The 12,534-nt window shown below is 37.8% G+C and overlaps 1 protein-coding gene across 5 annotated transcripts in view; it reads left to right on the top strand.

Moving 5' to 3' along the window:
- PATJ (PATJ, crumbs cell polarity complex component) overlaps positions 1-12,534 on the top strand; it is a 356,852-nt gene that overhangs the window by 25,944 nt on the left and 318,374 nt on the right. For all 5 annotated transcript variants that reach the window (XM_021096559.1, XM_021096561.1, XM_021096558.1 and 2 more), the window contains exon 7: positions 760-888. In XM_021096559.1, coding sequence (XP_020952218.1) covers positions 760-888 — 129 coding nt within the window. The remainder of the gene's footprint in view (positions 1-759; positions 889-12,534) is intronic.

Here is a 12,534-nt window from a genome sequence, read left to right as displayed (position 1 = left end):
ATTAGAGGGAAAATGCTTATGTCTCTTAGTCTGATTTGTATAATGCTGTTGCTAACATCTTCAGTCGGGCCTCCCTTTCCTCTCCTTCATCTTAGTCTCCTCAGTTAGTCTCATTACTTTGTGACCCTCTCACCTTTTTATACTTCACATGCTGCCAGATTAATCACGCTAAACCAGTGCTTTGTTCTTGTCAGTCCCTCTTCTAAAACCTCCCCACATTATTCCCGCTTGTCTGAGCCTCGCTTTGCTCTTAAACTTCCCTTTTGCTGGAATGGCTTTTCTCTCTGTAGAGCAATTGAAATGCTACCTTTTCCTTGAAGCTTTCCATAATTTTTCATTGTTTCTTGTCTCTGCATCCCCCTCATCTTTATAATATTTACTGATTCTCTTTGAATTCAGATATACACATTTTTATTGGTTCCTACTAGGTGCTTGGCACTGTGCTGGATATCAGGCAGCCACTGGGGAATGAGACAATGTGTGTTTGTCTACTTAGAGCTACAGTGCCTTATAATCCAGTAGTCTGCCTTGCGTGTTGTTTATGTTTCAGTTTATCTCTCCAGTGGATTATAAAATTCTTAAGAGCAGGGACCATATGATCATATTCATGTATTTCTCAGCCTCGAGAAAGTTGACTTGAGGAATTGTATGAATGTTAAATTTTTTGTGTATCTGTTATTTTAGTAGTTGCTGTGTTGGGAAGTGAAGAATCTATGTATTTTACTAACACTTTGGTTCTTACTTGCCTTTAATTTGTAGGTTCGTTGGGGCCATATTGAAGATGTTGAACTCGTTAACGATGGCTCTGGATTGGGGTTTGGAATAGTTGGAGGAAAATCAAGTGGTGTCGTTGTGAGGACTATAGTTCCTGGAGGATTAGCAGATCGAGTAAGTTGATCTTCTTTGATTTCATTTTGGTTTTATATAATTTAAATTCTGTGGCTTGAAATGTAATTTTATAGCGTGGGTTTCTAGGATATGTGAGTCTATGACCAGAATTTAAGTATAGCTAAAAATGCTGGAGTTCCTGCTGTAGTGCAGTGGGAGACAAATCTGACTAGTACCCATGAGGTTGTGGGTTCGATTCCTGGCCCCACTCAATGGGTTAAGGATCTGGTATTGCCATGAGCTATGGTGTAGGTCACAGACACGGCTTGGATTCTGAGTTGCTGTGGCTGTGGTGTAGGCTGGCAGCTATAGCTCCAATTCAACCCCTAGCCTGGGAACCTCCATGTGCCACGGGTGTGGCCCTAAAAAGCAAAAAAAAAAAAAAAAAAAAAAAAAGTAAGTATAGCTAAAAATGTTTTTTTTTCCCCTAAGTGTTCATATGTACTCACTCTGCTTTATTTTAAGAAGCTTCTACGTCAACATTTTTGGGTGTTTTGAGGGGGCCTATGAGTGACCATTTTCTTCATTCCATCAGAGGACAATGATTTTATTGAAAGGAATCATTAATAGGTATTGCATTCTGAATATCTGTATTATTTTTTCCAGTATGTCTTTCGAGGACCTATATGTTGAAATCAGATGGTGCAGATTACAAACGTTTATCCCAATATCATATGTGGTAAATTTCACTAGAATTACAATTTTTTTTGCACTAAAAATGAAAGCACTACCCTTCGTTATTTAGCAGTGCTTAAACTGAAAGCGGGCTGTTTAAAGACTTATTAGCTCTTTTGGTTTGGTTTTACATTGAAGGAAATGTTAAATACTACACTGAGTTTTTAGAAAGTAGAAATTTGGTCATGAAGCTGTTTAATAATACGTTCATATAATGTGGACTGCCCATGATAATCAGAGTAACGTAAATTTTATTGATTAGTGCCCAATTACATATAAATTGATCCCTTCTAATTAACATATGAAATAAAAATGAAGTTGCTGTGTACATTCAGCTTTGAGGCAAGTTCCTCAGCTCCCATTTCCTATCAGGATTGCGCCACCTTATATAATTGTGGAGTTACTAATATTTCTATTATCCTTTCAGCAAGTAAGTGTATTTATTTAGAACAATGACTTGGGCCCAAAGACTTTTCTCTGGGCCCCAAGGGTCCTGAGTCTCTTGTACGGGTCTTTAAGATCAAAAACACTTTGTACTAATACAAAGATTTAAACCCTTCACCATGTTGACATTTGCACTGATAAGATAATGCAAATCAGTGGTAGACTAACCCTGCAAATTAGTGTGAAACAGGGCAATGGCATCAAGCTGCACTAGTTGTCGTGGCATTCTTCTCTGCCTTGTGCTTGCAACAAAAAAGAGAAAAATTCCAGTTTCACTTAAGAAATTGCAGTAAAAACTAATTTAAGTAAAATCTGACCTTTAAGGAGTTAGCTTCATGGAACAGAGGAAACAGATCCAACTAGTATCCATGAGGATGCAGGTTCGATTCCTGGCCTCGATCAGTGGGGTTAAGAATCTGGCATTGCCGTGAGCTCTGGTGTAGGTCACAGACACTGCTCAGTTCCAGAGTTGCTGAGGCTGTGGCGTAGGCCAACATCTGTAGCTCCGATTCGACCCCTAGCCTGGAAACGTCCATATGCTGCAGATGCAGCCCTAAAAAGCAAAAAAAAAAAATTAAAGAAAATTGACCTTTTAGTACCTGTCTTTTAATATTGTATGACAAAATGAGATGTACCAATAGCACTTCTACCATATACTGAAGTATGGTGGTTGTCTTGAGAAAAAGCAAGGAACAAACTAGACACTTTTTAATATGGACCAACATTTTATTTATTTATTTATTTATTATTTATTTATTTGCTTTTTAGGTCTGAATGTGCCGGTATATGGAAGTTCTCAGGCTAGATGTCAAATCAGAACTACAGATGTTGGCCTATGCCACAGCACCGCAGAATCTGAGCTGCACCTGAGGCCTACATCACAGTTCACGGCAATGCTGGATCCTTAACCCACTGAATGAGGCCAGGGATTGAACCCAAAGCCTTACGGATACTATGGGTTTGTTACCACTGAGCCACAATGGGAACTCCACATTTTAATTTTTTAAATTTATTTTTACATTTTTTGCTTTTATTCAACAATTTTTTTGAGATCTAATTTTTTGGAGATACATTATTTTAGTTTCAGGTATACAACACAATGACTTGATATTTCTTTCTTTTTTATGGCCACATTCATGGCATATGGAAGTTCTTGGGCCCCAGGTTGAATCTGAGCTACAGCTGCAGCCACACCAGATTCTTTAACCTACTGCTCTTAGCCAGGGATTGAACCTGTGGCTCCATAGAGACCCACGCTGCTGAAGTCAGATTCTTAATCTGCTGCGCTGCAGCAGGAACTCCTGATTTGATATTTCTATATATTAAATGATCACCATAAGAAGTCTAGTTAATATTCATTATTGCATAGTTAGAATTTTTTTTCTTATGATAAGAACTTTTAAGATCTACGCTTATCAAATTTTAGATATACAATACAGTATTGTTAACTATAGTCACCATGCTGTAGTTTGTATCCCTATAACTTACTTACTTTATAGCTGAAAATTTGTACCTTTTGATCTTCTTCACCCATTTTGTCCACCCTACTCCCCTGCCTCTGGCAGTCACCAATCTGGAATCACATTTTTTTTTGTTTGTTTGTTTGTTTGTTTTTTTTTTTTTTTTTTGATGGGTGCGTATATTTATTTATTTATTTATTTTTAATTTTCCCACTGTACAGCAAGGGGGTCAGGTTATCCTTAGATGTATACATGGAATCACATTTTTATTATTGAAAGAATGACTGAAAAAGTATGTTTATTCAGACTTGGATATTTGGGAGACATTTCCTTGAAAATGAATGATGTGAGCCTGTTACTTCAAGGAAAACAGTTGATGGCATTTGTTGCCGAATGTAAAACTTGAACTTTTAAGCATGAATTAGAATCTTGGAAAATTTGTGTTTTATCATAAACTTGAAAATTTCAAAATTAGATTGTTGGTGATATTAATCAATGTGATTTTTTTGATATTGTATAATGTGATATACTAATATTTGGAAGATCTGCATTATTCTATGAATCAGTGTTTTCTGAAGACCTGTGTGATATGAAAATAATATATAGGTAAAACAATCCATTCAAAATTCAAGATTAATTAATAGATATTAACGAAACAGCATCTGAAATTTTTTTTTTTTTTTCGTCTTTTCGTCTATTTTCTAGGGCTGCACCTGCGGCATATGGAGTTTCCCAGGCTAGGAGTCTAATCAGAGCTGTAGTCGCCAGCCTAGGCCACAGCCACAGCAACGCCAGATCCAAGTTGCATCTGTGACCTACACCACGGCTCATGGCAATTTCCTTAACCCACTGAGCGAGGCCAGGGATCCAACCCGCAACCTCATGGTTCCTAGTCGGATTCCTTAACTACTGAGCCACGACAGGATCTTCTGAAAATTTGTTGATACAGTTTCAGGTTCCACATTGCAACTGATCGCCTCTTGTCAAGTTTTGATATGTTATCAAAGAATGAGCTGAAAGAGCTATTAAAATACTTATCCATTTTCCAACTGTGTATATGGTTGAGGCCAGGTTTTCTTTATATACTTCAACAAGAGTAACATACTGAAACACACTGAATGCTAAAGTGGATATGAAAATTCAGCTGTCTTCTTTTAAGCCAGACATTAAAGAGACTTGAAGAAATAGCTTTAAGAATACCACTCTTTGGAGTTCCTTGGTGGCACTGTGAGTTAAACATCTGGCGTTGTCACTGCGGTGGCTCAGGTTGCTGCTGTGGTGCGGGTTCATTCACTGGCCTGGGAAGTTCTGTATGCCACAGGCATGGCCAAAAAGAAAAAAAAAAAGGAATTCCACTCTTGTCACAATTTTTTTTTTTCATTTTAGCAAATATAACTTTTAAAAATAAAAATATATACCTCAATATATAAAATATTTATATTAATATATTGCATATCTTCAGTATTTAAAAAATTTCTCAATGCTCTTTCTTAATTCAGTTGGTATCAACAGAGAGAACCATATAAAAAAAGTGCCGTAATTTTTGAGATATAATTGACATACAATATAAATTAAATTTCACATATACAAAGTATACAATTTGATGTGTTTACTGCAAATATGAAATCTATGGGGCAGACCAGCAGGCTGGAAACTCAGGCAAGAGCTGATGTTGCAGTTTGGACTCTGAAAGTTGTGGGGCAAGTTGGCAAGATTTCTGTTACAGTTTTACAGCAGAATTCCTTCTCTAGGAAATCTTGGTTTTGCTCATAAAGTCTTCAACTTTTTAGATGGAGCACATCTGTGTTATCAGAGTAACATCCTTTACTGAAAGCCAACTGATTGTAGATGTTAATTACAGCTACCAAATACCTTCACAGTAACATCTGGGCTCTTTTTTGACCTAACAACTGGGCACCAGAGCTTAGCCAAGGTGACACATAAAATTTAACCATGATACCATCTATCACTACGGTCAAGACAATGAACATATCCATCACCCACAAAGATGTTCTGTGCCCTTTTGTAATCCCTGTTCCATTGTCGTCAGTTACTTATTTATTTATTTATTTATTCTTTTTTTGGCCATCCCACAGTATATGGAGTTCCCAGGCCAGCGATAAGAGCCAAGCCGCACTTGTGACCTAGGCTGCAGCTGTTGTGACACCTGGGTCCTTAACCCACGGTGCCGGGTCAGGGATCAAACCTGTGTCCTAGCACTCCAGAGACACTACCAGTCCTGTTGCACCACAGTGGGAACTCCCATCCTCAAATTATTTTTAAGATAGTTCTGAGATCCAGATGGTTGAAATGGTCATTTTATGGGGCTTCAAAACACCTCTGTGACACAATACAAATAATAATCTTTAAGGATCTAAATTTTTTTTTTTCGAAACCTGAAAAGGAATGAGATATTGAAGAGTATATTGACGCCTCTTCCTATCCACCTACCCCTCCTTTAGCAATTTTAATAGACTTACTTGTTGGCGTAGGTTTTTTTTCAAGATGTTAAGTGGAGTAGTTATTATGAAGAAAAAAGAGCCAAATAAATTTAGAGAGCATTAAGTTAAATGAAATCAAATAGATTTCTTACTGTAAGAATTTTCTGAGCTATTAATATCCTAATGTGCATTATGAATTTTCACATGAATATGATGCACAGAGTTTCCCAGATTAATCTTTTTGAGGCAGTGTTGGTAAAATCCCAGGTCTGATTTTTCACCCTTTCCTGGAAGGCGTCGTCCCTATTCCTGGTCTCCAGAAGGGGACGACAGTGTGCCTGTCAGAGTCTTAATGGAGAAGTGAGTATTTATGCCAGACATTGTTGTCAGCCTAATGCACATTATTCTCATGTAGTCCTTAAAACAGTTATGACTTTGATTCCCAAATTTTAGATATGGAAACTGTTAAGAAATTGCCCAAGGCTATTGAGGAAGTCAGGATTGAGCCCACATCTGTTTGCATCCTGTGCATTACTGCTTAAACCTATCCAATGTTGATCCTGCTGTTTTCACTTTCCTGGTGTACACCTGTCCGGGTCTGGTCAAGCCTGTCATTAGGAAACAGCCAGCTCTGAGAGCATCTATCCTGTAGGGAGTATGGGCATACCTAAAAGTAGGGGTCAGGGTAGTATTTACTTCTCTCTTCCCCTCATCCCAGCTAATGGCAGATAAAATCTCTTCAACTGACTCTGTGCTTTGTTGCTAAATCTTACAGTTGTTGCTTATGTGGCCCAATCATTGCTTTAAAATTATTAAAGGGAATATTGCTTTTTATTAAAATCTACTCATATTTTGAATATTAATACTGTTGACTGTGGCTATCTGCATGGTAAGGGAATATGGATGTCACTAATTACATATGATCAAAATTGATGATAAAGTGATACCTATGGGAGTTCCTGTTTTGGTGCAGTGGAAGCGAAGCTGACTAATATCCGTGAGGATGCAGGTTCCATCCCTGGTTTTGCACAGTGGGTTGGGAATCCAGCGTTGCCGTGAGCTGTGGTGTAGGTCTCAGATGCGGCTTGGATCCCAGGTGGCAGTGGCTGTGGCGTAGGCCTGCAGTTGTAGCTCCAATTCAATCCCTAGCCTGGGAACTTCCATATGCCACAGGTGTGGCCCTAAAAAGCAAATAATAAATAAATAAATAAATAAATAAATAAATAAAGTGGTACCTACATTCCACTAAAGGGGTTAATACTTCTTTCTTCAAAGACTAGAAAATTGTATAACAAAGTTAGAAAAGGAAGTCAGTATTTCTTATTTAAAATGATTTTATAAAATAGCCCCTTATATCTCCTTTTGTGTGCAGATGAGTCAATTGGCGTAGAATTGAGGGGGTGTAGCAATGAGCACTTAAATGAGGTCACTGCAGCCTAAAGAAGCATCAGAAATGGATGCAATTGAGGACTTGCACTAGGCTGAAACGTTTTTACATATAGTATTGAGTGTAGTGCTCACAAACGCAATGAGAGAGGAATTTATCCCCATTGCGTTTAAGAGGGATCTGAGATATAGGTAGGATAAGTAACTGATCTCTGGCCCTGAAGCTGGATCAAAGTGGTGCCAAGATTTGAACTTGGGTGTCTGACTCTAAAGCCTTTATGCGTCATTCTAAAGTCTACTGCCTCTAAGGTTATAAAGTAAATGAAATGGAAGAATATTGATTTGTATGAATTTTTTAGAAATGTTTGTTGAGACCTAGTTACAATGAGCAGTCAGTAAATGTAATCATGGCCAATTCCTTGGATAAGGAAATTATATGATATTATGTAAGGGGAGCTAAAAGACCTATCTACCTGTAATCCTTAGATATTCTTCAAAATTCACAGTACCTGAAACATTCGTCTTTTGAGAATTCGGCTATGGCAAAAATTTCAGCAACTAGAAGATTTTTTTTTTTTTTTTTGGAAATTGTTATGGGCGGTGTAAAACTTGTTTGTTTTGCAAAAATCTCTTTCATGTGATCTGGAGGACTTCTAGAGAGATGAGGTACATTGAGTTATCTTGTTTCCCAAAAGGTAACTGTTAGAACCCAACCTATTTAAAAGTTGTCATGAATTATTGACTTCTTGGTACGAGGAAATTATGAGTCAGATTAATGATCCAGTAATGTTTAATGCTAAGAAGGAATAGAACCAACCAATGATTGAGGGGTGGGTGTGAACTATGTGGAATTTTCAATCTAGAATAATCAAGGACCAGCTTGAGGCCACTAAATAATTGATTATTGTCAGTAATTTTGCTTTGAGTGAGTCTATAAACTGGTATCTTCCTTATCCTTAAAAATCATTGATGAGGGCTCTGAAAATTTGAGTCAAATAGGATAGATATATTGAGTACTTTATTCTTTGAGGGAAAGAGTGTTTATTTTATAAACTATTTTCTGTTAATGACATTTCTGTTAATAACTTTTTTTTTTTTTTTTTTCTTTTTTCTTTTTTTTTTTTTTTTTTTTTTTTTGCTATTTCTTGGGCCGCTCCCGCGGCATATGGAGGTTCCCAGGCTAGGGGTTGAATCGGAGCTGTAGCCACCGGCCTACGCCAGAGCCACAGCAACGCGGGATCCGAGCCGCGTCTGCAACCTACACCACAGCTCACGGCAACGCCGGATGGTTAACCCACTGAGCAAGGGCAGGGACTGAACCCGCAACCTCATGGTTCCTAGTCGGATTCGTTAACCACTGCGCCACGACGGGAACTCCTTATAGGTTTTGTTTTGTTTTTTGTCTTTTTAGGGCCTCACCTGCAGCATATGGAGGTTCCCAGGCTAGGGGTCGAATCAGAACTGTAGCTGCCGGCCTGCACCAGAGCCACAGCAACACCAGATCCTTAACCCACTGAGCGAGGCCAGGGATCGAACCTGCAACCTCATGGTTCCTAGTCGGATTCGTTTCCGCTGCGCCACGATGGGAACTCCAATAACTTTTGATTAAAGACCGATGACAGAAATAGCCTAGAAGGAAGTTCCTGGTGGCCTAAGTTGTTAAGTATCTGGTGGTGTCACTGCTGTGGGTTGGGTTCTGTTCCTGACCCAGAAACTTCCACATGTTGTGGGCATGGCCAAAAAAAATCTTAAAAAAAAAAAAGATAGAAAGAAAGGGAAATGTCCTGAAATTGAATGTGGTATTAATTTCATCTTCTGAGTTATAGTTTGGTGTCATTTTTTTTTAGTTTTCAGAGAAACATTTATTTCTTTTGTAGCTCAGGCCTGAATTCCTTTAGGTTTTCAAATATTTTTTGAATTGACATTATTATCTACAATAGCCTGTCAGAGAACTTAAAATGCAAATGAATAAATATTTTTCAGCCAATAACTGCTAACTTGGATTAAAGTATTTTTTTTCTTTTAAAAACTACGCAAACAGTACTGTTAGTGTTTTTGCTATGATGGTGTATTAACCTGTTAAATCAGGTGTTTTAATTATTTTGCCTTCCATACTATCTTTGTATGCATAATTTTTTTCTATTTTGAAAGAATCCATGGATTAATAAACTTTTATGTTTGAATGTTTGGTTAACATTCTATATCCTTGAATCTTGGCATAGCTATTTATTGGCTATCATTGATTTATGATTTCTGTTAACGGAAAGGACTCTATGCCATTTAGTTTCCTTCCACAGTAGACAGGTTATGAAAGGAGAATGTTAATCGGAAAATATCAATAAAATGCAATGTTTAAGGCTGCTGGACTTTTAAAAGCTAGCTGTCATTTTGGTGTCTTTCCTATCAGTCTGATTATGATTGTTTTTGTACTTATGAATTCCTTAGAACACCTGTTTTCTGGAAGAAGAAAATGTTTGACTTTCAGTGACAGATGCAAATTATCTACATCATTTTAAATTGAGTTGAGGTAAAATGGGAAACAAACAGAAAATAGTGCCTAAGAAGTGGCTAAATATGCACTTGCAGGGAAATGTCCTTTGGCCAAGTTTAAAAATACTTACTCGACATATTCTTTATTCTGTGGTCAGGCTATAATTCTCTCCAAGAGTGGTTTAATTCAGAGGCAGCTTACCCTTATTTTTCATCATGAACACTAACTTTCTCTTACGTAGTTGCTTGTTTTATTTCAAGTATGTTGCATTAATCAAAATAGAATATCAAATTGTCGATGCTTAACAGAGAAATCCAGCAATTCTTTATTCCTTTTTTTCACAATAATTTTCTCCTTGCATCTATTTCTTTTCTCTCAGTCTTTCCAAATGTTTCTGAATTAAATTGTTTTCTGTCATGGCTCCTCTTCCTTCAGTAGCTTCTGGTGCCTTCTGCAGAATTCAAAACAAAGCACATAGCTTTCTACTCATTATTTTGATCTAATACCTTCTTTCATGTAGGTTTCTGCAAAATTGGAGAAAAGGCATAATGGGAAATAGGCTTTTTGGTTTTAAGGCCCTCCTTCCTTTCCCCTTTTTTCTTTCCATTTTTTCCTTCTGAATTCCATCTGCAGCTTACATAGATATCTGGTGCCTTCTGGAGCCAGGAATGTGAAGCTTAGAACTGAACTAGCCCAGTTGCAAAATATCTATTTTTAATCTTGATTTTATTTAAAGCTTTTTGACAGTTATAGGGCCTTTCTTAGAGAATAGGAACACAGTAAATTTGCTATCCACTAATGTTACTTTGGAGATATCAAAGCCTAAGACAAATGACTAAAGGACAGGTCTTCAGTGTGACGGTAGGTTGAAATTTGGGTCTGCCACTTACTAGCTTTGTGATCTTGGTCAAATTAGTCAACCTTTTTGAATCTGGGTTTTCTCATGTTAAAAGTTGTCCTTCATTGAAAGAGATAATATATGAAAAGTGATTTTCAACCTGTGAAGTGCTCTGCTGGTGTAATTTTTTCATAATCAGTGTATTTACATTTTGGAATCCTTAATATATTGTAGTAAAGATAAGATAATTAAAACTATATTTATTTATTTATTTATTTATTTATTTATTTAGGGCCACACCTGTGACATATGGACGTTCCCAGCCTAAGGGTCTAATTGGAGCTGTAGCTGCTGGCCTGCACCACAGCAATGCCAGATCTGAGCCACATCTGCAACCTACATACACCACAGCTCATGGCAATGTTGGATTCTTAACCCACTGAGTGAGGCAAGTGATTGAACCCGAATCTTCATGGATACTAGTCAGGTTCTTAACACCCTGAGCCACAGCAGGAACTCCCATGAATTCAAACTTTCTGATGTAATAAATTTAGTGAAAAGGTGGGTGGATCAGCTATTTCAAAAATTTCACAAATGAAAGTAGAATAAACATTTTGAACCGATATACTCTTTGATATGTTTTTAAACTTTTTCATGTATGGAATATAAAAGTACATATAATGTCTGCACATTTTAAATAATAATGACAATAATCACCAACGTACAAATATCCCAGTTTAAGAAATAGAACTTTTTTTTTTGCCTTTTTTAGGGCCACATTGGTGGCATATGGCACTTCCCACCTAAGGGTCTAATTGGAGCTACAGCTTCAGGCCTATGCCACAGCCACAGCAACACAGGACCTGAGCCATGTCTGCGACCTACACAGCTTGCTGCAAACACCAAATCCTTAACCTACTGAGTGAGGCCAAGGATCTTACCCACAACCCCATGGTTCCTAGTTGGATTCGTTTCCGCTGCGCTACAAGGGGAACTCCAAGAAATAGAACATTTTAAATAATAATAATAGTAATAATTACTCATCTACGTGTCACCAGCCTAAGAAACAGGACATTACGTGTCCCTTCTCTAAACTCATCCAGAATCATGACTTTAAATACCGTGTATCTGCTAATGATTCCCAAATTTGAATGTGTAGTCTGGGCTTCTCTTCTGAATTCTAGACTTGTACATCCAGCTGCATATCTGCTATCTCCACTTGCAGTGTCTAATAGGTATCTCATATTTGACATCTTTAAAACTGAACTCCTGATTTCTATTCCCACCTATCTGCTCCTCTGCAGTTTTTTGCTTTGTCTTTTATTTTTTATCTCAGCAGCAACTCTATCTTTCCAGCTGCTTGGGCTAAACCTTTAGGGTTTTGATTCCTTTTTTCCCCTCATAGCCCATGTAGAAGCTATCATCAGAGCTTGTTGGCCCTTCATTGAAAATGCATCAAGAATCTAACTTTGGGAGTTCCTTTCGTGGCTCAGTGGTTAATGAACCCGACTAGCATCCATGAGGATGCGGGTTTGATCCCTTGCCTCGCTCAGTGGGTCAAGTATCCGGCATTATCGTGAGCTGTGGTGTAGGTTGCAGACGAGTCTTGGATACTGTGTTGCTGTGGCTCTAGCTTAGGCCAGCAGCTATAGCTCTGATTGGACCCCTAGCCTGGGAACCTCCATATGCAGGTATGGTCCACAAAAAGATCAAAAAAAAAAAAAATTACTTTGCAACACCCTGACTGCTATCCTAGTCCAAGCTATTTTTTTCTCTTTCTAGATTATTGCATTAGTCTCCCAGCTGGTATCTCTGCATGTATTACTTTCTCTCCTACAGTCTATTTTCAGCACAGAGGCTGGAGTGATTTTGTTCAAAATAAGTCAGATAATGTCACTCTTCTGCTCAAAA

The sequence above is a fragment of the Sus scrofa genome, chromosome 6 (genome assembly GCF_000003025.6).
Source record: "Sus scrofa isolate TJ Tabasco breed Duroc chromosome 6, Sscrofa11.1, whole genome shotgun sequence".
NCBI lineage: Eukaryota > Metazoa > Chordata > Mammalia > Artiodactyla > Suidae > Sus > Sus scrofa.
Note: the sequence above shows the minus strand (reverse complement) of the source record. Positions and strands in the feature narration are given on the sequence as shown.